Genomic DNA, 25,036 nt, shown 5'->3' with positions numbered 1-25,036 from the left:
CCGGCGTGACGTGGCATGAGGGATCACGTGGACACAGCGGCCGCGTCGTCTGCTTCAGAAGCGCTGAAGCGAGCTGGGCTGGTATTTTGTAGCGATTTATGCTTTATTCTATACTAGTCCTATTATCCACCGCTCACAGCCAGCTGGTCCCGTTGATAATGTGAGCGGACCGTCACTCCGACCACTCACTGACCAAGCTCGAAAAGCGTGAAAAGGCATTAGCATCGGAAAGGCATTGCTACAAAATACCGGCTCTGAAAACGAAAGTTTAAAGTCCCACCTGCGCTCCGGTTCTGATTAAGTGGGGATATTTTCCCGCCTCGGGTGTCTGCTTGACAACACTTGAAAGCACTATAATAAGTAGTGGCTGCGTTTAAAAGTGTCCATAATGGTAGGCTACTGCTTGGTGCCGCAGCGCCGGACGTATGCAACGGAGCCCAATGTCAGCCTTCACACGTACCCGCATACCAAGAAGCTGCATGTACTTTGGATTGCGAAATTTAGAACCAGCAAGCAGCCATCGGCTACAACTCGGGTGTGTACCAAGCACTTCCGCGAGGAAGACTTCTGCTGCGGCGTTGGGGCTGCGATTTTCGGTGAATAGCAGAAAGCGCGCACTGAGAAGCTCACCCGCGCGTGCTGCCCGGTTAATGTCATGAAGATCTGGTCTATGAACTTGCTGATGCTAGATACTGGCAAGTTCACCAGAATGAAAAGGGAACGGTAAGAATTAAGTGCATTAAAAAGGCATGGCATATGCTCATGTTTGTGTTAGCACCAAACAATGAATGTACTGGATTAACAAAAAAAAGCACCGGAAAATTCCTCACTGAGAAGAGCGCAAACATACAGTGCGACGGAACTTGGGAAATAATGTTATTGAAACGACGTCCAAGAATTTAGAAGAAAAAAAATTATTGAAACGTCGCGATGGCACATGACGAGTCACCGTAAAGCGTCGAAGTCCCTAGTTATTATTTTTGAACAGCTCTGATAGCGTACACGTAACAATGGTTGTTTATTTACTGTCAAATGATCATATGCTGCGACCTAAAGCTCACGGCAGAGTGCGAAAATGTGCTCACATGCAGACGTGCAGTCGGTCACTGCGAACCAATGCGATCGCTGCATTGAGGCTTCATTCCGTTATGCTACATTTGGTTATACAGACAGCACACTACAAGAACATATTTCACATAGTCAGCTCTCAGCGATTGCCTACCTTTCACGCAAGAAGCTGGTTCGGGAGACTCAATCGCGTCAACCGCACGCAATGGGCGTTCACTGTACGTATTTGGTAAGGGATAGCGCTTGTAAACTATTCTGTGCTTTCTGTTTGCCCAACGTTATTTGACAATCAGAAACTTCCCTCATTTGGAGAGTACTTACAGAAATGGGCAGGAGGGCTCCTGATTGGTGTTTTTATTGAGCGCCGACAGCCAAACCTACGAGGACCGCGCCGCGTTATCCCTCATGCTACGCAAACGAGGCGCTTCCGACAGATGACGACTCCGTAACTCCTCGCCCCCAATGTTTGGTGATGTTACAAGTTGTAATTGATGTGGTGCTTATTTTCTTCTGCACAGGCTCTTGCGATGGGTCTGATTCAGTCCTACATGCGTGGTCGTACTGATGACAGCGAGCTGCGAACACCTAGTCCCATCACGGCACATGTCCATTCTCCCATCAGCAGTACGCCAAAGTAAGTGCAGCTTTGTCAAGGCATGGACGAAGCATATTCTAAAAGGATGGTTCAAATGCCTATTCTATTACTGCATTGTGCTCGAACAGCCTCATTTACAGAAGTGCAAATGCTACCTGCTTTATGGGCAGCTAGGTGTGTGCAAATATTCTTAATTTCATGTACAAATTGAATAGTTTCTGCTATTCGATAATTCATTACTCAAAGTTGATGAATATGTTTCTTTCGAAAATATAATAGCAACACTTACTAGAGTCTCGAGGAAGACAGAATGATGGATGTGAAGACTGTGCCAAATGATTCTGCTGCAGGATCATTTAGTTGTTGCACAGGGGCACTGGTTCCTGAGTGATTGCATGGGGCAGATAACTTCTGCTCAATAGTTTCCAGTCACTCATTAAGTGGGGTATATTTTTAGGCAGCTTATATGTGAATTTGTTCCAATTTATTATTTGGCCTGTCTCAACCATGTTTGCATCTGTTTGGTACTACAGCACCACACATTGTTTTGCAAAAGCACTGTGTGTGCATCTGGTAACATGCTGTCTCTTTGTTCCATCACTGCCATTGCCTTGGTGCCCCAGATAATTGAAAGCAGATGTTTATAACTTACAAGCTCCTGAGTTGTCCGGATGTGTAATTGTGAATGGTATTGCATGCATGCGTCAATGTATATAAGCCTTATTTCTTTTTTTTACCACGTGGTACTCAACGCAAGTGGGGATGGCCTAGAATATTATACACTACATGCAAATGGTGCAGCAATTTAACTTCCCCAAATTAAGTTTTTGCCAAAATTTGCACGGTTGTATGTTACATGTTGGGTGGCTCAGTGGCTCTGGCATTCTACCAGTTGCAATGCTTGAAATTGTGCTAGTAGTTGAAGTTCCGTCTTCTTGAACTCACATCTGCACCCACCAAATTAATCAAGAGGCATTGCATTCTCTTTTTTGACTCTGGCAGTCAAGAAGTCGTGTTCCCTCAAAGCAGTGGACAGCTTTGGGTGCACGATTGCTCCGACTTAAAGGCAGCAGATGCCCTGGACAGCTTCTAGTTTCTGTAGCAGAAAGAAAAAATTCAATAACCACAGCCAAAGATGGAATAAGCAGGCGTGACGGGAAAAGCAACAACCGGCCTGTAGTCCTTCCCTGTAGAGACAGAGTATCCCATAGACTAAAGAAACCGGTCGGTATGTATGGCGTCCAAGTTGTGTTCTCAGCGCCAAACAAGCTAGGAAGTCTGTGCAAAGAGGTGAACAGATGCATGACAGACAGAAGCAAAAGGCAACGCTGTGACCTTCAAATTTCAAACCATGGAATGCACTGGAAATGTGTACAAGATACCACTATCGTGCAAAAGAGGCTACATCGGACAGACGACACTGTTTTGAACCGCAGACTTGGGCGAACACATGTACACATGCGGCCTTATTACTGCCCCAGGAAACTTGGCAGCGCACTGCACCAGATGCATATTTAAGCCCATTTTCACTGAAACTTCAATTCTAGGAAGATCATGATGTTATTCAGAACTGCAGATGAGTGTGTCAGCACTCTTCTATGAGCTTTACAAGGCAATAAGTGAATTTTCTGAGATACAATTGATTACAATGTCACATGGTCCACATTTATGACTTCTTTTTTTTCATTTCATTTTTTTTCTTCTATGTATTTTCAAATAAATGCCAGTTGATAGTTTGCACTCCACCTGTTCGGTCTCATTACTGTGTTTATCTTTGTCGAAATTGTTTCCTTAAGCTAGCGCAAGAAGATGGAACAATGTTGCGGTTTTTATTCTCAGTATTGGAGCCACATTGCAATCGGAATAAATGCAAATATTGCTTTGCTCCGAGATTTTTAATTAGTCGCGGAACCTGATCTGTTCAGAATTTATCCATCCCATTTATAGTCCATGTGTCAATTAATTGACCTATTTTATGTCATCAGATCATTACAGATCACACAGTTGCACATTACCGATGATGCAAAGCACATGTTTGTAATTTAGCATTGTTCTTGTGCTGCATGTCAGCACAAAAAGCCATCGATAGTCCATCAGAATCTCGAGGAGACCCTTTGCTAGCTCATCAGAGATATTGCGCTTGCATTTCTTTTGCATAGACTCAACCATAATTTTTTTCTGCTGATGTCAACCAGTACACTTATAACGAATACTGGATATAATGAACGTACGTTCATATCAGATGCGTGTTTGTTTTGAGGTTCAACTGTACTGCATTGCAACTGGTATGTGTTCGTGCATATCTGCAGCAGGGGCAGCCGGAGCAGTGGGAGCCGGTCGAGCACGCCACTGCAGCGTTCACTGGAAGAAGAAGAGGACAACACTGAGAACCTGAACCCGGATGAGCTGTACAGCTCACTGCTTCGCCGCACCACGGCCCAGATCCACCGACTGGCGTTGGACCCGGGCCGGGGGTCAGACCTGGTGGACTCCGCTGCAACCCCTTCTTCCCGAGGCGCCGAGCTGCTGCTGCCACCGTTGGGAGGGGGAAGCTTCAGACAGCGGCTGGCACCCCAGAACTGGGAGGAGCCGTGCACTTTCTCGCAGCAGCAGCGCCTGACCGGCAGCCGGGAGGCCTCGCCCGTCAAGCGCATGGCGAGCTGGGATTACGTAAGTGCCACTGAAAGAGTGTGAAAAGAAGGCCTCTGTTAAAGAGTTTGACACTGCTTCCAACATTCATGTGCGGTTCTTTTTACCTGACTATTTACGAACATGCCTGAAGCTGTAGTGGTCATAAGAGCACTAGGGCAGGCCCATTGGGAGTGTTCCCCTGGAACAAGGAGAATCTTGTTCTGGCCACACTTTGGCTTCAAAGGGTGTCTGTTGGCTGTGCAGTGTAAGAGGTCCTGTAGTTGCAGCAGAATGAATGTTTTAAGAAATATTGTTATGCTTCAAGCTGGCAAAAGAATAAGGAATACAAGTAGTGGTTTCAAACTGTATTGTGCCATTGTTAGGTACACCTAATTTGGAGCATAGAGGTTGTAAAGAACTTAAAATGCAAGGTTTCACTACACAGCCTGAAATTTTGAGTAGCAGTGTGGCGGTCACATGGTGTTGTGTTGGCTGCAACAAGATTTTATTTCGCCACTCCAGTGCTGTTAAAACTTTTGTGGTTAGTGTTTATACACCTGTGTAGTGTTTGCAGGTTATTTTACTTGACATGTAGGCAATGCTGGTTTGTGTGCATGGTGAGACAAAAAGAATATAACTACTTGCAGCTAGTGTTGACTGCTAGTGTTAAGATGTGTTGACCAATCCCTTTTCTTTTTTTGCAGGATGGTGAAACTGGTATGCATCGGATCAGGCGAACATCACTAGATGGCGGTGTCGGCAAAAATGGTATGACAGTGCAAACTTCTGCTTTCAATTCTGTGTAGATTTGTACCTGGCTGTCCAGTTATGTAGATTTGTTAATCGCTTTGGTTTTCTAATTCTTTACCCGATGATGGTGCAGGGCAATGCTTGAATGAATGAACTTCGTTTCTTTCAGAACAAGACACCCTCAACAACATCTTTGCCATACTTCAGAACCCCAACAGCAGGTATGCATTGTTGAAAAAGAACTGTAGTTTAAATTTCACATTGCATGGTGAGTTGCTGCGTTTTATTGAATTGCATTGCATTTAGTTCCATTTAATGGGGGTGTTTACTTGGACACTATTTTAGAATTCCATGACGGTATGTTTTCCGCACAAACACTAACGGGAATAGGTGCACTGATCCATATAGTTTCTTGGTTGATGTGAACTATCAGCCAGTGGCAGGGCTTTGTGGGAATCTTCCCACTGACGTCAAGGGTCAGCTGCTGGCAGCCCCGAAACTGGTGAAGAGAAGGCCTCTGTTAAAAAGAGTGCTTGGGAAAATGGTGACGTCGTGCACCTCTTCCGAGCCCCAAGCGCCGCACATGAGTGCAAAATTTCGCTATCCACAGGATGTTTTTTTTTTACCAAGCCCGAGGGGTGGTTCAGGGCCCCTTTGAATCTACCCACCAAGTAATTCAATCAATTTCATTGGTCCAGTTAGGGTCGAATTAATTTAAGTTGACTGTATAAGATGCAGGTGAATTTGGCACCACTGCAGTGGACTGCTGCACCCAACGCATTATGGAGTGAATGGTCAATAGTGATTTTAAACTATAGGTAAATTGACTATCAATAGTATTGATAGTGCTATCAATATTAATGATATTGATGGTATTAATAGTATTATAGATATAGTATTATACTAATGTGCACTCCAGCAACCCAGAGCGCTATAGTTGTTACTGCTGTATAGATAGCACGTGGCTCGAGACATGCAGGTACGTGTGTTGCTAAGGTGATGTTGCATTGTTGTGGTATGTTGCATGATCTTGCATTATCGATAGTTCGATAATTACTCAACTATCAATAGTATAGATAGTAGCATCTATAGTTTCGTGTCACTACTGTGCAGGCATTATAAGAATACAAATGTGGAGCAATAAATAGAGCAACATATAAAAGGTTAAAGTCAGAATTTTAAATCTGTTTGCAGTATACCACTTAGCATACATGCAGCTATTTTCTACAAAAAATAAATTTAATTCTATCTGCTCTGGGTGCTGAGATATGAGCACTGGGTGCAGGCAGAGGCTAACAGCTTCGCTGTAAAAAAAGTTGCGAGAAAATTGCCACTAAAACAACTCGGGATAGGATGGACAAGGGTCTGTGGAGTTAATTTTGTTATTACTTGACCAAATATATATAGGATGGACAAGGGTCTGTGGAGTTAATTTTGTTATTACTTGACCAAAATAGTGATCTATGAAGTGAGGTACTTTGCAGATTAGTGCAAAAAGAGTTATACATTTCTAAAATGTAAGTTTTAAACATTCGATTTTTTGTGCAATTTTTGGCCTCCTAGGACCAGGCTGCATGCACCCTTAAGGACAACGCATATAAATACCTGGAAAAAATGTTTTTTTCTATCTTAATAAGCAAAATACATTGAGAATAAGCATAATCAACCAACAGAAAGAACTACTTTAAGGAAACTTAACAATAGGGTGGAAACACCAGGCAGAGAACTGGAAGTGGGTTGCACCCCAAGCCACTTTTGGCTTCCTTGGAAATTTGTACAGACTGCCCTAGTCATACGGGAACCATAGGTGTACATTTCATTTGCTTTACATCATGTGTGTGACACCTCTGCAGCCGGAAATATTGCATCGGTCTGACTCCTCTGAACGTGCTTTCAAAAGCTAGTTGCGTGCTACACCTTTTTTTCCTCGTCCTGTGTTCCTGCTGTAAACCAGGAAATTACACATGCTGCCAGTCATTCAGTGTTGGCCGAAGACATTTAGCCAGAAACTTTATACCCAATACCGAAATTCAACAAGAAACAAAACATTTTCCGGTATGTTGCCTGTAAGCCGCACTTGTCCATAGAGGGTTAAAAAAGTGGGAGCAAGTTATCAGTTGATAACTTGTCAAATTGATATCAGATACACTGAAAGCCAACACTGCCACCTTTTCATGTTATCTGCATGAATTGCACAGAAAACAAAGCGTCCGGTATAGGATAGAAGATCATGACATCTGCATTGCATTTGATTAAGAGTGGGCTATGCTTAATACTTCGGCAAGTGCACAAGGGCATCTGTGTTGTTATGTCCTGGCTTCATTCTGATCAGCACTGATTGCCACTGCAGGACGGAGCATCGCAAGCAGGCCTTGTCTGAGCTCATGCCCCTCACTAAGGATGGCTCGCCAGAGCTGTGGGATGAGAACTTCAGGAACGTGCTACGGTGCCTTGTGGAAAATCTCGAAGAACAAGTGGTGAGGACGTTTCCTGTATGCATAGCTTGGCACAATAAGTGGGTGCTCACACTTGCGAATACAGTGAAACCTCGATATAACGAAGTCGGTAAAATCGGCAGTTTGCTTCATTATACTGAAATTTCGTTGTATTCAAATTTGACCCTTTATGCAAATAAGTACAGTCGCCGGTCGATTTTTCTGACCCGTAAAGGGGCCGCGAAATTTTCTTAATTATTGGGCAATCGAAAAAAGCAAAATTTAATGAGAAAACAATCTATTTTGTTGAATTTGGGAGTCGGAGACGAATGATACGGTTTCATGCCACGTCGACAATATCTTCACATTGGCGGTGCGAATTAAACGAAGCCAGCCACGCTTTCTCGTACAACTCCGCCCCCGTGGCTTATACCATCACCTGCACTGGGACAACACTATCACAGTGATGGAAGTGCTGCTACATGCTGCTCCAAACCTGCTCCAAAATGGTGCTTGGAAGTTCAATCTCATACTGATTACCAACTGCTGCTGTGGCAACTGGGATATGTGACTGATTACTTTAACATTGTGATGCTCAGCTTTATCGGCTTTGATCTCATTTCTGCCGCAAGAACTGGCATTTTAAGTATATAGCTCATTTTGTTGTATACAGTAAAAGCTCGATGATACGATCACGGCTAATACGAATTTCCGGATGATACGAATTTTTCTGTGGTCCCGGCCGAGCCCCATTACTTTGCAACGTGCTAGAGAACGGTTGTTACGAATCGATTTTCGGCCTGCGTCGGTTGATACGAATAAATGCCGCCCCACCGACGGCCGCGAAAGAGAACAACGCGCAGTCGCACGCTTTCTCCCTTTCTCTTTTGGTGCGGAGGCGCGGACGCGGCGCCGGACAGCGCGGACTCCGCGACTGGGCGCGAAGAGTTTGAAGCGGTGGCGCTTTTGTACTTTTCCTCCTTTTCGGCGGCCGCCCATCGGACGGAGTGGCTGCTGTGCTTCGGGCCGCGTTCTTTGTGTTTGCGCCATTTTACCTAGTCGCAGCGAGCTATGTCTACCGAGATAGGATTGTCTACCGAGATAGGACGTTAGAGACTTTTTCTTCAAGAAATAAATGCTTTTTACGTACATGTGCCTGAGTGAGTTCACCTCTGACTCTTTAATTTAGCTACAGTCGAATCTCGTTAATTCGAACACGCTTATTTCGAACATACCGCACACCGACAATGCTCTTAGCAGCGCGCCAAATCACGCGGCGGCGCCTCCGACCGGCATTGCTCCGACACCGCCATAGAGCAAAAGCTCAGGAGAGAACCCTCAATGCCGCGCGCGAAGGAACGGGGAAAAAAAAAAAGAAAAAAAGAACCCGTGGCGGAAATTTCACCCTCTCTCAAATTGCAAGGTCGCCGTTTCTGCATCGCGCCGGAACAAGCGTGTACGTGCCGACTAGAGTGTTCTAGACAACCGTATTCTAGCACACACTAGTGCCGACGTCTCAGCCACACGGATAAAATGGCAGTGAACCCTTCTCCTCTATTTTCTAGTCACATGTTGACTTTGCACGCTGCGGCAGCAGCGCAGAGGGAAGCAGCGGCGGAGGCGCGCAGTCGGGCCAACGAAACTGCTCACGCCCGCAAACGCTCGCTTCCCGATAACGGCAGGAAACGAAACTTCAGGGAGCGGCTAAAATAAGCTGGCGCCAGCGCGGCGGTGGGTGCGCACGGAGATGTGCGCACGGAGTCGAAGGTGAGAGAGCTACGAGGGAGTTGAGAGGGAGGGCGAGGGGAGCCACCGAAGCGGCGGAGTTGACGCGGCCAAATCCGCTTCCATGCCGCCCTCCTCCCTCACCTTCGACAGTCTCCGCGCGCACCCGTGTGCCGGCGGCGCCCGCTCCCTGAAGCTTCGTTTTCTGCCGTTATCGGGAAGCGACCGTTAGCCGGCGTGGGCAGTTTCGTGGCCCGCGCTTGCTATGCGCTTGCGCACCGTGATATTTCACGACTCGCACCGTTCGTGCATCGTGCTATGGTGCACGAATACTTCAAAAATACGTCCTTTTAATTCGAACAAATTTTCGGGCCCCTTCGAGTTCGAATTATCGAGATTCGACTGTAGTTTAATTGTGTTTCGATGATACGAATTTCGGCTAATACGAATATTTTTCGTGACCCCGTGAGATTCGTATCATCGAGCTTTCACTGTATTTTTGAACTTGACATGGAGACTATTTTGGTGAAATGTGAAAGACTGAGGTTACGTCGATCTCATACCGATTATCAATTGTGCTTTGGCAACAGTTATATGTGATTGTGGTTACATTTATGATGTGGTGCTGAACTTTACCTGTTTGATATAATTTCTGCCACAAGTACTGGTATTTTAAATATATGGCTCATTTTACTGCACGTTTGATAACCGTCCATTTTCTTAATTGTTTGTATCTTGCACTTTGCATTGATTATTGCATGTACAATATGTTGCATAATAAATATAATATTTATGAGATCCTTCGGTGATGCCTTTAACTCTAGGAGTCGTATGGCATATTTTGTCATCTGCTCCGAAAACACCAATAGCTGCTCCAAAAGTGGAATTTTTTATGCTCTGAAATCACTTATGACTGCTCCAAAGTGGCATTTTTTTCTGGTAAATCTGCTCCAAAAAGTAAAATGTCGCTTCCATCACTGCTATCATGAAAAGCGCCAGCAGCAAATGCTTCGTCTGCCTCTCGCTCGGTTCAACGGGTCTCTGAAACTTGACATTACGCAACCTCCAATACTGAACGCGCAGGAAGACAGCTTGCATGATGCCACACTATCTCGGCATGCTCTCTTTGCACATGCGGCACATTACGCCTAAAGCAGGATGTGTGGCTGCATATGCACTCAGCCGCGCTTACAGCCATGCGCAGCCGCGGCCGAGACGCGCACCAACTTACCCCCCACTCCCCACCACCTCGCGCGCACTTGATTACCTTATCGCGAGCTTGCTCCTCTCCCTCTCTTTCCTTTGCTTGCACGGGAAGGCGGCACTTGTGAAGCTACCACCTTTCTTGTCTCACCCTCGCGTGCTTTCACTCGCACCTGAAGCACACAGTGCATGGGGCGTGATAGGATGTTATCGCACTTGGACTTTATATGGAACATGATGCTGCTCCACTTCGGTGGTCACTCTTATCACGCAGCGTGCGATTTGAGAGGTGCGTTCGCAAGCAGCCTCTTGTAATTCAATCATTTGACCATCTGTGTTTGTGGAAGTTTCGATTTGTTGTCTTGAAATTCCTTTGCGGCGGCAGTGAAATTTTGTTATGTCGAAATATTGAGCTACATGGTGTTCTATGGACAAGAGGTTATGAAAAGTTAGATACTTTGTTATATTGAGAATTTCGTTATGTTGAAGTTTGTTATATCGAGGTTTAACTATTTTTGCAGTCAACATACTTCGCGTTTACTCACTCAACGGCACTCTTTCGCACATGTCTACACGTACTCACCAACAATCACTCGCATTCTTACTCGCTTTCATTCATACTAACTAGCACTCGAATAGTCCACCCTTGCCCTTCTTTAATAATATTGTGCGAGTGTCGACCACACGGCATGTCAGCTGCCTTGTAACAGCGAGGGGCACTCCTGAAGCGAACAGTGCACCAGAACATATTGAAGCTGGAAATCACCTTGCGCACCCACGCATACTGTCGCCAAGCCGATTGCTCCTCGCTGCTACAAGGCTGCTGGCATGCCATGCAGGTAGGGTAGCATGCATCTCTGCTTGTACTCTGGCAGCACATGGCGCGATTGTGCGCATCCTATCTTGGAAACAGTCTGCGGTGGGTATAAAGGCTAGGCGTGCGGAGGGCTGATGCCGTCATGTGCGCTGTGTTCTCGTGTGCCTAGTTCGTGGTGAAGCGAGAGGCAGCACAGAGGAATTCGCTCGCCGCTACTGCCGCTCTTCATCAAGCCAGCGTTCTGACGAGTGTCTGCGGTCATTTAGTGAGATGTGTTCATGTTAGTCTGTGTGTATGTGATACCGTGATTGTTAGTTAATAAGGGAATGTTTACAGCACTTTATACAGCTAATAAAGCTACTAACCTTATGCGTATAACTGTAATAATTTGCTATCACAATTGATGTTTCGCCTTTCGTGCGAAACTGCTTTATTATTTCAACTGTGCAAGATTCGGAGACAAAAGACATTAATACAACAGAACGTGAGCACTCTGTTCTGTCATACTTGCCTCTCTTTCTTCTTCGTATTATGCACCGTTGTAGTTATGAACTGTTACGTACGAACTTTCCTGGTTTACCATTGACCTTTTCTGTTGTTCACAGGTGCCTGTAAAGGTGGCCGCATTAAGAGCCTTGGCCGAATTGTTGAAGAGGCAGCCACAACACTTCCACAATTATGCTGAGCTGACCTTGATAAAGATCTTCGGAACATTCAAACAGCCTGAGAGAGAGGTTCGTTGCTGCTATTTTTATATACTGAGAAAATAGTGAAGTCAACTGTGGTGAGACGAAATCTAACTTACTATCTTTCAAAGTCCCAGCCAAAAGCTTATCCTGACATAGATATAAGTTGACAAGTGTGTTCTGTTTTCTTTGTCTCAACCTGAGCACAAGTTTTTGTAGTGGTATTGCTCCAGGATTCCGTATGATTTAATAATGTATAATAGCTTCACATCATCCGATTGGTTACATGTCAACAAGCAAACAGTTACTCCTGCATTCGAATGTAATGTGGATTATGGTGTGCTCACATCTGCATTTCATACTATCATGGTTTTGGATTGTTCACATCACATGTGTGGTGTAAGTGCATGCATTTTCAAGCATGGGCACACCACAAACATATTGGCAGCAGCAAGGAAGTATGTATCAATGAGTACAGCTAAAAATGCAAATGCATTAGCTTGCGTACACAGGTCTCAATTTGCAAAAAAATCTTGCAAGCGTCAGGCTCACGTGAAAGTAAGAATCATTAATATTTAAGCAGGCATAGATTGGTCCTTGACCGTTGCAATGCGTGTTGATGATTCATCAATAATCGCAGCATTTTGTTGGAAGATGGAGCTTAAAAATGTGAAAGACATGCGCTCGAGCATTCTTGCTAACACTTTTTTGATGTGTGCATTCGCAGACCTAAATGGTTGTGAAGTACTATGCACAATCGAAGCATAGAAACAAGTAGCATTATGTGGACACATGACTAGACCTGCAACCAACTTAAGCAAGCCTTCGAATTCTGGCAAGGCGTCAGTGCTAGTTTATTCTGCCCTGTAAAATGACACCTTGGGTCCCTGCTTGCAATTCCTGATGCAGATTTGCTATGTTTGTGCACAGGTGAGCCGTGCTGCTGAGCTGTGTTCCATGGAGGCTGCTGCTGCACTACCACCCGAGCAAACGATGCGGCTCCTGCACTCGCTCATTGGGGAGTCAGATGACCAAGACGTTGTGATTGCTGCAATCAAGGTCATGTCCCGGGTGAGTGTCAATTTCTGTATCGTGCAGATACTGCAGTGTCTTTCTTGTCGCTCAGTGTCTGTGCTTGTCCGGTAAGTCAGACTTTCAACCTGGCTTTTCTATAAGCGTTTCGAGTCTGATGATATGCATTCTAGGGCTCAATCAAAACAAGTTTTGAGTTTTGATGGCGTTCGCAGTGCACAAATTTTAAGGAAAAAAGTGACAGGCAGAGTGAAAGAATGCTGCACTTTCACTTCCTGTCCCTTTAATCGTTAACCCTTTCATGGCCGGATATTTTTTCCGACTGTTCCTTAGCCTCTGCCAGGTTTTCTTCGCATATATGTTCAGCAGACATTTCATCATACATAAAGGCAAATTCTTTGTCCTCGCCTTCTTTTCATTCAAATTTCATCAATTCTAAATTCTCTTGTCTGTCAAAGTTCGGATGAACCTGCCATATTGGTTTGCCATGGCTGCCGTGTGAATGCAGAGCGAGAGAGCCACGAGATGTGCTTTACCTGCTGTCAGAATTTTAGCTTAGTTTTGTGTGCTTAGAAGACCTCTCCATAGATTGCACAACTGATACGCAATGGTCTTTTTTGCACAAGTTTCTGCTGTAGAGGCAGCAACACGAGTTATGTCGAGAGTGGTAGTGCAAACCTTGCAAGTATATTGAGTATCTGCCCTAGCCTTTAAGCAATGCACGAGTTCATGGTGCTCTTTGGCCATATCTGGCCTGTGGGCCATTAAGCACTATACATCATCGTCAAGAAGTGCGTGAGGCGACTATACGACATGGCTGAAAGGGCCTGTGAAATGTAACCCAACATGCTTACAATGATAATGCAGTTGAATAATAGGATTTCCACATTGCATGTTCACAGCATTTCATGGTCAAGTGTAACACTGTTGGTACAGTGTATCACGACCATATAAAGCCATCAGGCAGTGAAGCCAAGGAAAGCATAGGGTTAATTAGCTGTAGTTAGGTTACAGCTAATTACCCCTATGCCTTCCTTGGCTTCATTGCCTGCTGGCTTTATATGGTGGTAATTAACAAAACTTGAGCTCCTTTGTCTCCCTTCTCCAGGTACAATGTATGGTAACAATAAGTTACTTCAGTGTAGACATTTCTCGCACAACCTCCTAGCCTTGTTGCTTCTTTGCTGTGTTCATTGATGTCTGTAGAGATGTATTTCCTAAATTTCTGTGCTTTTGCCTCCCGACAGAGTGCTGTGCTTCCTGGATATGAGACATTGTGTGGTAGTTCGTAGGTGCACGATTGATAGTGTTGCTACAGTGCCACATGTGTCGAACTGTAAGCAGTTGTGTGGTGCCAACTTTTTTAATACCCTTCTTGATTTTCTTCTTTGCTCATTGCAGCTTGTGGAAGTGCATCCAAAAAGGATAATTGTGGAACTTCTGCCTCAGATGATGCCTGTTTTGCTGAAGGTAACCCTTACGACATCTAACTCCCATTGTTTTAATCGAAAAGCAGGGGAACAGAGGGGCCTGATTTTTCTAAGTCGTAATCATAAGAAGCCAACAGACAATGACACCAAGGAAACCAGCGAGTAAACTACTTGTTTTTAATTGAAATGTAGAAATGGTAACTAAAGGGAAATTAAAGTGGAATGAACTGGCCTCAAGTGGCTTACAAACCCACATTTTCACATTACACGTGCGATGCTCTTACCAATTGAACTACCAGGGTGCCTTTTTCCCATCCACTTTCTTGGGTAATATAGATGTACTAGATGTAGGACATAGGTGTGTTAGCCAGTGCCACAACTCACGGCCTTGTCAGCGGTTGTAGAACATCCTTTAGTGTGTGTTGTCGAGTGGCTGTCAGCTTGGTTTTCTCTGTTAATGTAGATAGCCCTGCTTTCTAGCCAAAGGGGAACCTGAGAAATGCAAAATATAAGAACGATGATTAGGTATCGCAGCTGACCACTTGGCAATGTGGTCAGCTGTAGAAGTATTTTCTTGCTTTGTTCTTTTAATAGATTTAACAGTAGAGGAAACGAAATGTGCAAGTTTCTTCTTGCAGGCTGCACAAATACTGTTATTGTGCATATGTTTTGAATTGGTCATGTCAAAGTTTTTTAAAAAAAGTACATGCATTTTTTTTTTAAACGTATGTATCTGAAAGTTAAGTGGCATACCAATGGCCACCAAACTAATGTCATGAAGGAGCTGTCATACAACTAATGATCTCTACTCTCGGATGTGGATTCCACAATTAACTGTCATGCTGATGACCTAGGACTGTACCAGGATGTGCCCTGATTGCAGTGATTTGCGAGTTGAGGGACGAGCAAACGCTCCTAATTAGTGAAGCAGTACAAATGGCTAGGAAACAGTGAGCATGTGTCAGCAAGCCATTGGTGGCCCTGTCTAATAAGGAAATAAGATTTTTGGAAGAAGGAAGCATGTGCAGCAATAATCAGTGATCATTCAGGATTTTTGTGAGATTCTTCTTTGATGTAAACATTTTCATGTAATCTTTTTGTATGCATGTATAAACATTGCATACCTACCAATTTCAACATGAGTACAACCCCTAGGTGTAACTTTCGAAAAGCTTTAATATTGATCATATTGGGCATGCAAAGAAGGCCTGCGTTGATGCATTCCCGAGAACCTGCATAGTGAATTCTTTTTGGTAGGGGTGGTGTGGCGAATACCCGAATATCGCCGAATTGAATAGTGAACGTTCGAATAATTCGATTCATGAATCAAATATCTACTATTCGATTTTACTAAAGAGCAGATGAAAATGGGGCCTGCTCGTTACTGTTGGCAACCGCTACGTGTGGAGCGGTGTTCGAGTCGCGTGATGCGCGGTCCTTTCGTCTGTTGCGCATATTGGCCTCACGATAACCCAGCTGCCACAAAGTTCGGATAGCCCTTCTGTTGTATTTTGTAGAAAAACTGGAAAGCAAACCTTTCTATGTAATAAAGGATTGCTGCAAAACACAGGTCCACTAGAACCTCATTGGTATTTAGCACAGCAGAATGTCACTAATTTACTAGTTCCAGAGAAAAAAAAAATCACCCAGTTCCAACAGGAATTCTATTGATGAAAAAATTTTCCGGACCTTTATATACTAGATCTGTGCTGGCATACTAATTTGGTGTCCCCTTTAATAAGGGTAGACCGTACTGTATATCTTGATTTCTGTGTGCCCAACTTACTGATAGCTTGCTACGCTCTTGTTATGCAATGCTAGGAGACTCCCAAGCATGTGCAGCACCATGTTTTCTTGCCCAAAATTTGTAATCAATAAATTTGGTGAAAAATTTTCGGATATTCCGTTCGATATTCGGCTCTTTCTTCTTGATTCAATTCGATGTTCGATTCTGAATCTACCATTAGGTATTCGCACACCTCTAGATTTAAGTTATATGTACAGAGACTGATTGCCCCTCTTTACTTGGTTCGCCCACAGTAGGGTTCTTCTTGAATTGTGTTGAGCCCATAATACCGAAAAGAAGTCCTGTTACTGCCTTTGGTGTGTAGAGCAGTTTGCTGTCAACACTAGGCGATTGTGCCAAGCAGAGGTCGTCAACTGACATCAGGCGTTGAACACATTACACGTCTCCCTGTGGGCTGCATCAAAGCGGCCTCCAAGAAGGGATGGAGTTGGGTTGGTGCATGCTCAGAGGGGCTGCACACGCGTCTTGGTGCTTGGGACCTTCTACAAAGTAAAAAGTAAGGGTGTGCAAATACCAAATAGTGGGTTTTAAATCGAATAATGAATCGAATCAAGAAAGAAAAAAGCGGAATACAGTAGGCTTACATTAAGTCGACTCTACTTAATTAGATTTTTCGATTGATTCGATCCCGACCGAAGATCTCGGCTAGAGCCCATACATTTTAAGGGACCTAACTTTCGTTATTTCGATCCTGAAATTAGCCTTCTCTGGATAATAGAAACTTCGCTGGTCATCACGCATGCGACCGACCCCAATGGTGATCGCAGAGGCGACGCCAATAGCGGCAGCATCCATCTCAGTGCCGTTTTATTTTCAGGTTTGGCGTGATTTGCCATCTGTCATATTCGAAAGTCTAGGGGGTCACAGCATGTTCGTGCGATGCTGCTCCTCGAGTATTCCCATACCCCTAGTAAAATGGCTTGGTGTTACTCCCCAGTTGTGGTCTCTGTCCTGCCCATTTGTTGTGTTCTAACGATGGAAGAGTTGTTCAAGCTGTTCAATCATAGTTTTGGGTGTGTATAGTGGGGCCCCTTTCATTGTGCTTTCTTTTCAATTGCAGGCATATGATCACAGCGAAAGTTCTGTACGGAAGGCGGCAGTATTCTGCATGGTGACGCTGCATGGCGTGGTCGGCTCTGAATTGATGAAGCCACACTTGGCTTCCCTTACGGGATGCAAGGTAGGCACCGATCTTATCTTTCACAAAAAAAGTGCAGCAAACACCAAATCCAAGTTCAGTTGAGCCTTGGTATGTTGAACACTGATGTAGTGAATTATCGGTTATAACAAAGTATATGTAAAATTTGGTCGGCCATGCTTTGTCAGAGTATTCTACTGCTGTAACGAAAGCGAAAAACCATGATTCGGGACAATATCGGTTACAGCAAAGTGAATATGTGCCTGCCCGCAGCACAATACTAGTATATAGATTCCGCCAGCAAAAATGTCAGATGCTCATCAAAAGCAACTGGAGAAATGGCACTTTCTAAATGTATATGTGCATTATGACCAGAACCTTGGCTTGGCTGACCCGCAGAAGGCAAGCCAATGTGACTATGCCATGATAGACACAGTATGGAGAAAGAATGCTTCAGGAGGTGAAACAGCGCTCGCTCTGGCGTCCCAATGAAGTCACGGCAGAGGGCATCACACTGAGGCACCCTCTGTCATACGAGTTGGCTTGTAGAGAATGGGAGGGTGCGTGCACAGCGCATGCCACAGAGGCTCGCTGGTTCGAGGCTAGACACTTCTACACATCAATGGATGTGCTCATTTGTTGTGCCTCTTTGCCTGCTCCAAATGCCCTGAATGATTTAGGAAACAAGTGTGTCATTTACAGAGCAATTATAGCATGACATTTTTAAAAAATGCCAAATGTAATATTTGACAGGGGACCTTAACATTTTGTGATGTTTACATGCAGTGTGATGGCAATGGTTTTCGTGTACACAGTACAACTTATTTGCCTTGGTTGCTAAGTATCTTCGATTATGGCATAAAAAGTGAAGTATTCTTTGTTCCAACAAATGATGATACTTAGCCTCTTTAATTTGTATATAAGTGGTACTTAGTGCTATCTCTCTGTGCTTTATATGACTGAAAGAATTGTTACTGCCTGGAATCGTAAACACCTGCAATAGTATAGCTTCACCTGAAGCTGAAGGTCTTTTATGATTCGTACAACGCTGGTAAAAAAAAATCTATTATATGTGCTCTGCCTACTTCCGTATTGTGAACAAATTTCCAAACAAATTTATTTTCTTTATTGTTGCTAGCTAGACTAATCACGCATAGCACAAAAAAGGCAGCGATTTTTGTCCGAAGCTTTCTTGAGGCTCAGTGCACCATACTGCTGGTAGATATTTCAGCACCAGCATATTATGAGCTTTCTCGGTAACTGCATAATTACATCCATTTGGAAGTTTTTGTCTCGTCCAAAAATGACTACTTCGAGAATATTTAATGTGAAGACATCTGTCGATAAACCAGCGCAGCCAAGATAGACGCACATAAGCGTAGAATTCCGGATTGAGTTTTAGTGTACGAATCTGCACAATATTTATACTGGAGGTGGGAAGGTGCAAAAAATCTGACATCTTGATCATTGACTCGCGAGTGAAGAAAAGAAAAAAAAAAAATCCGAGGACGCCTAAGCACTTATGAGTTGTGTATGCGAAAGCATTAGTGTTTAATTAAACGTTGCTGAGCGGTTAGAATTATGAACTCCTCGTGGTCAAGCGAGGAAATTGAGAAGCTTGCTTAGCCAACGCTTCCTAGATAGCACAAGGCCAGTGCACTTCGATCTGTGACGTCATGCTACCTTCTTTGCCCAACTGCCATATAATCTAATCTGTCTAACTTCATTATAATGAGATTCGGCTTTAAGGTATAGAGTGCTTGAAGTGCGCTTTTTTAAATCTTCAGATTTGCGCAACAGTCGCCCCGAATCTCTTAGCACCATCGGCAGCTTTGAAATGATGTCAATTGCTAATTGTATGATTCCAAAAGCTGCACATGGTGCAACACCTGCGTTGAACGTATGCAAACAATGTTTACTTCCACAAGTGTATAGTATTATTCTGTAAGTAAATTTCAGGAATTTAGCTCAACCCAATTATTTCTAGTGTCTCTATAGAGGTTAGCTGCAATAAAATGTGGGCGGATGTGTTACCGTGCAGGTGAAGTTCTAAATTTCTTTCACCCTGTAATGCCCAAACACAGTTCCACATAAGGAAAAATTAGAACAGCTTGTCCTCTTTGATTTTTGGCCATGAAGAATACATTTGTGGAAAAAAGGGATATTTGAGTAAAAGGTTTTTTTTTTTTATTTTATTTACAAGAAACCCCTAAAGGCCCTCACAACGAGGGTATTGCAACGGGGGGTGGCAAAAATTACATGACAAACTAGAGGAGTGTGATAATTGTGTTTAATTAATTATTAATTGGTTTGCTCAACCATCTACAACCAAGAACTCACTCCAATATATAAAAATGCTACTATAGACTATGTGTCAAGTTCCCTTAGCATAAATCAAAATTTTCAGGTATGAAATTCAGCATGGCAATAATGGTATGTTGGGCATTACAGCGTTAAGCTGTCATGGTCATTGGTCCAGATCCAGAAACTGCATTCTCTACGCATCTCATGAAAACCAGTATCACCAAAATTTATTATATCCCACACAATAACCCAATACAGTAGGCTTTCGTTAATTTGACTCCGGTTAACTCGATTTTCCGGGTACTAATTAGATCCCAACCGAAGGTCTTCGCCGTCACTCGCATTTCTCGAAATGCGAAGGTCTTCGCATTTCTATCGGCGCAAACTTTTATTTCGATCCTAAAATTTGCCTTTGCCGGATAATTTGAACTTGACTAGTCTGCGTACATTTACCGTCGGATTTGATTCAGTGATATTCAAGTATTCGCACACCCCTAGAAATTGGTTCATTGAAACGAGTATAACAGAAAATTATTTAAGGGCACTCTGGTGCTTGCCAGTATTTTTTCCAAGATTTAGAGGGTTTTGACCTTCATATAATGTAAAAAAAAATTACAAGTCGATAATGTCATGTCAGTAACTAGTCCTTGTTTGTCTGTTTCTTGCCACTGTATTCTTATGTTATTATTTTCTCTTGTGACAGTTGAAGCTTCTCAACCTGTACATCCAGAGGGCACAGGGCAACAGCAGCGGAAGTACACCCGGCTCCCCTTCCAATACAGCATCCTCCTCGAGTAACCCCTAAAGTGAGGGGCCGCCCCAGCAGTACCTTCCAAGCCAATGCTTCCCTTGGGCTGCCACCATTGCTTGACTGCTGCTTCGCTCGTAACTGTGGCCCCATGCTGAGCTCTAGTTGTTGCAGCAACTAAAACAGGAACTTGGTTTTCATGTGCCGTGTGCTTTCTCCCTTTTTTCGAGTGTGCGACTACAGCACATTTTGCTGCAAAGTGCATGTCTTCAGGTTTTCATTACATAACTGCGAGAGAGCAGTGCTCCACTTTCATGTGAACAAGTTGGTTGCTTTCAGGGACTTCCATTTTGTTTTTCTTTATGTATTTACACATGTGTACACATGTACTTCAGTGTCGCATTATTTTTGCCAAGAATTGACTAGCCCTCAGCAGCGTGGATTAGTTGCACCAGCAAGTTGCTGCGGTGCAAGATTTCGCAACTGAGGGCAAAGCGTGTTCTCAACTTATGAATTTTGCCGTGACACTCATGCACGAACTGTGGTTCAGGCCAGTTACACTTAACGCTCATCCACATTGAGCCACGTAAGCGCGCAAGAGGGTGACTGCTTCACCAGTGCTACACCTACTTTTGTCCCATCAGGCAAGTTTTTGTAATATTGGACTGTGTCATGTGGGACTGCCACAGTGCAGGGGCAGTCTTGAGATAATGTTGTGTTCATGCTGATCACGTTACTAGTAGCCCGGTGTGCTGGGCCCAATTCTTGTCCTAGCAAAACTTTTCATGTAACATGCGACGTTGTTGGCACAACTGTTGCGTCGTTTCTTCTTTGATTGCCTTTTCATCGTAGCTCTACAGGGGAAATCTGTGGCCACCGCTGCATAGTGTCCTACTAGTTTTGTGCCAGTAAACTAGGTGCCTAGTGCCTGTGGCTGAGTGCTGATGCTGGTACCATACATTCAGTCTACAGGATGTCCCATGCAACATTGACCTTGCTTTAAATTCGCTTGCTTTCATTTTGCTGTAATCGGAGCATGAAATTTCATGCCGATGGCATGCGTCAACTTTTGTGACAACTTGCAATATTCTGCAAAAAAAGGCTCGGTGATCAGTTATAAGATTTTTTGCCTAAAATGTGCAACATGACTTGCTGGAGCTTCAACGTGAAAGTGTATGCGTTTCTACAGGTAGATTTTTTTAAAGCTTTGTTCATGCTATGTGGGACACCCTGTATATATATATATATATGTACACAGGTGGAGTAAGTGTGATGCAAGTAGAAATGCTGAGCCATCTAACATGCTGCTTTCTCGTGTTGAAATAGAAACATTGCCAAAACTCTCATGGCTTTCTAAGCTGCTCCTGCTTTGGTCATTGTATGTTGTTTTTTTTTCCTTGTTGCTGCCTGCTGCCAATGGAATGTGAGGCAGGTGAAAGAGTGATGCCATTTTTCTGTGGCCCATGCGTGTGATTGTGCAGAGTGTTTTCTACAAGACGATTTAGGTTGTGGCATCTTGCCAGGCTGCCATACAATGTAGTGCCGTAGTCCTTTACATTTTTTTTGTACGTTTTTTTTTTTGTGTGTGTGTTGAGTGCTCGACGACGTTGTATTTGAAAAAGATAAAAAAAATGGCTGTCACAAACCAAGGGCACTGCTTTAGCCTGCATTTAGCAAGGTTGCATCTGTGTAAGAAGAAATAACATTTGTAATTGATGAGAATTGCTGCTGGCAGTTGAAGGCATTCATCTTATGTAACTTGCACAATGCTGCTTAATGAATTTTGTAGCTGCTCGAGTGGACTATTTATATTTGTAGTGCGAGTACTTTTTCTGTTGCATGCTTTGTCATTTTTGTTTAGAGAGGATCAAAAAAGAAAAGCCTTTCATTTGCAAAGGTATTACTTGTATAGTGTACATTCCCATGCAAGTCCATGCTTTTTTTTTTTTTTTTTCTACACAGTGATTAACATTTCACTGTTTGTGAAACTTTGAAAGGCATGTCCTAACATCTGTTCCCCCCATTAAGACCTTTGCGCTTTTAAGATTTTATTCTGAAATGACAAGTCAGGAATAAACATTTTTACTGTCTTGATTTTTTTGTGCCTGACATGGTAATCTTTCTTTTTCTTCACTTTATATCACTCATCAATTACTTCTTGTGAGGCAAAAGTGTAGCGCAAATAGAAGTTTAATTACCAGAATAAGTTAAACACAAGTGCAAGAAAAAAAGGAGATTGCACAACTTGCATGTCGCTGTCTGAACATTGTTGTGTGGTCAGCTGCAAGATGTGTCCAAGAACAGTTGCCGAGTCTGCGTCATCTTGGGTCAACACAACAGCTATAATTATGCAAATTGGAGCTATAAAACAGCATATCAATGCAAGCATGCTGCTCAAACTCAAATTAATGAATTTGGTCGTGGTGGCTGTCTTCCAGTGAGGGTGGAATGCAATAAAATTATCTACTTGGATTTTCACTACTCTCTCTTGTGGCGCAGGTGCCACATTGAGATAGGCTGATTCATGGTACCTAATACTAACTTGAAAATTTTTATCAAAACTTGGTACACTAAAATTCATCCCTAGAAGACCATGCATTACTCTTCCTTTGACAAGGTAAGTTTGTATTGTATGCATTTAATGCCATCTTTGTGCATGTGACTGAAAAGCAACATTCACAAGAAGTAATCTTTCAGAAACGACCATAAAAATGCAATGCAGTCATCACCAGCTTGGCACCCATTTGCTTTCGGACATGCAAGGCACATTTTTATGCTTGGAGCAAGAGAAATTAGAACAAATTCTGGTGGACTTGCATGACAACTGGGGGCAGTAATAACCCCTTCAGGCAATGTGTGCACAATTATGCATGCCAACGTAATAGCATCCAAAGCAAAAGTTCTACTCCGGTGGCATTCTGCTTCGGTGACAGCTGCGTATGGCGCGGCCATGTGGGCCCTATCTTGAAAGCAATCTCCGATGGGGACAGAGTGCACCGAGTGCCGATAGCTTCGTGTGTGCTGTGTTCTCACCGCTTAGTTCGCATTGAAGTGAGAGGCAGCACAAAGGTCAATTCAGTCGTCGCTCCTGCCACGCTTTCTCAGCTCCAGCATCTTTCTTGTGCGCGCGTGACTACCATGCTTGTTAGCCCGTTCAGACGCTGGGTACACAAATGTGTACACCAAGATAGTGCCTCAACAGCAAAAGCACTGATGAAAGCAATGATATTTAAAATGTTGCATACATCTTGAAACACTTATGATTGATATTATGCTGCAATGTTGACTAACATGTGCAAAATGCTTTAGCAGAATGAGTGGGAAGGCAGACGGTTGGGTTTTTTTTACTCAGTGTCAGTATGTTGTATGTAGTGGGTTCACTTCGTTCATTCTTTTTTCACAATGTCGTGCACCAGGCATAATTTTCAAGTGGCTGGATAAGGTGAAAGCAAGTTTTCAGTCAAAAGGATAAAGTCGTGTCTGAAAAGCTTAGTTTTGTAAGCAAGTGTTTTCAAGTTTACACTGCCAATAAAACTGCCTTCCTTACTTCGTGTAGCTGTCTATTAATTTGCCATCACAATCAGTGCTTCACCTTTCAGGCGAAACTGCGACTTTTTTCTAGTGGCTGGATATGTGCTTTCGAGGTACGCTTAGGCCTGATATAGTTCATGTTCTAGTTTCTGATGTTCCTGTCTAGAGTTATCGCATGTAGTCCATATTCTGTAAACTTGACAAAACGTATTGAAGAAAGGAAAATTTTTCATTATTTCTGCAGCTGTAGGCATTTCATTATTCTGTGCATGCAAGAAATGTGCTGAAACTAGATTTTCAATGGAGAAAGTTGGTCGGCATGATTTTCCATCGGAACACGTTTCGTGGGTTTGGCGTAGCTGCTTGGCTAATGTTGGGTTGGTCGCAATCTTGGCAGATATATTTGTAAATAGACATATATACAGGGTGTTCATTTTTAAGCTTTACGGAATTTTTAAAAATCGCCTGTGGCAGGTAGTATAATTCCTATCACTGAGCTGGGTTATTCGATGAGGCGGACATTAGTAGCACGCGGAATCTAAACACGTTCAATTAACAAAAATTGACTAATGAACTTCTTAGTTAATTACTTGACGATACACAGCACTTTACGCATTCTAGCCGGTGAGTTTGCAAGACTCATCCACTTGAAATGAATTTCCAGGATGACACCAGTTTCGAGATATTTCCCGAAGAGTGGGACGAAATACATGGGCGTTCCAGTTACCTACCTGACTACCTGACTGGAGCAGTCAGGTAGACTGCTCCAGTTGCGTTGGGGTGTTGCTACGCTGCGCTCCGCAACACCTCAACGACCACCGCTTCGCGTCGGCGCCCGGCACCACGGCTGCCGCCGCGGCACCGGGGTTCAAACGACCGCGCTGGCAAACAGAGAGTGGAAAAAAAAAAGGAAAAGCGTGATATTAAAAAAAAAAATTCTAGCCAGCGCGGGATTCAAACCCGCGAACGCGCGATCCCGAAGCGAGCGCCGTAACCATTCAGCGATACAGCCACGCTTCGAAAGTGTGCATTCATACGAACCATATGATTGCGTTCGAGTGCGAACCACCCAGCACAGCCTCCTATATAATCTATATATAGGAGGCTATGCACCCAGAAACGCGGTACGCGCGAGC

The 25,036-nt window shown here is 43.7% G+C and overlaps 1 protein-coding gene and 1 long non-coding RNA gene across 10 annotated transcripts in view; one reads left to right on the top strand and one right to left on the bottom strand.

Moving 5' to 3' along the window:
* Positions 1-22,463, top strand: part of LOC119456263 (CLIP-associating protein 1) — a 215,005-nt gene extending 192,542 nt beyond the window's left edge. For all 9 annotated transcript variants that reach the window (XM_049669642.1, XM_049669643.1, XM_049669641.1 and 6 more), the window contains 10 exons: positions 1,587-1,702; positions 3,973-4,333; positions 4,999-5,062; positions 5,214-5,265; positions 7,395-7,521; positions 11,830-11,958; positions 12,841-12,981; positions 14,344-14,412; positions 17,240-17,359; positions 20,325-22,463. In XM_049669642.1, the coding sequence (XP_049525599.1) occupies positions 1,587-1,702; positions 3,973-4,333; positions 4,999-5,062; positions 5,214-5,265; positions 7,395-7,521; positions 11,830-11,958; positions 12,841-12,981; positions 14,344-14,412; positions 17,240-17,359; positions 20,325-20,426 (1,281 nt within the window). In that variant the 3' untranslated portion in view covers positions 20,427-22,463. The remainder of the gene's footprint in view (positions 1-1,586; positions 1,703-3,972; positions 4,334-4,998; positions 5,063-5,213; positions 5,266-7,394; positions 7,522-11,829; positions 11,959-12,840; positions 12,982-14,343; positions 14,413-17,239; positions 17,360-20,324) is intronic.
* Positions 9,886-25,036, bottom strand: part of LOC119456267 (uncharacterized) — a 35,897-nt gene continuing 20,746 nt past the window's right edge. The window contains exons 3-4 of the long non-coding RNA XR_007467580.1: positions 14,757-14,864; positions 9,886-11,833 (exon numbers count right to left, since the gene is read on the bottom strand). This is a non-coding gene — a long non-coding RNA (uncharacterized LOC119456267). The remainder of the gene's footprint in view (positions 11,834-14,756; positions 14,865-25,036) is intronic.

This window comes from Dermacentor silvarum, chromosome 6, assembly GCF_013339745.2.
Source record: "Dermacentor silvarum isolate Dsil-2018 chromosome 6, BIME_Dsil_1.4, whole genome shotgun sequence".
In the NCBI taxonomy this organism is placed as follows: Eukaryota; Metazoa; Arthropoda; class Arachnida; order Ixodida; family Ixodidae; genus Dermacentor; species Dermacentor silvarum.
Note: the sequence above shows the minus strand (reverse complement) of the source record. Positions and strands in the feature narration are given on the sequence as shown.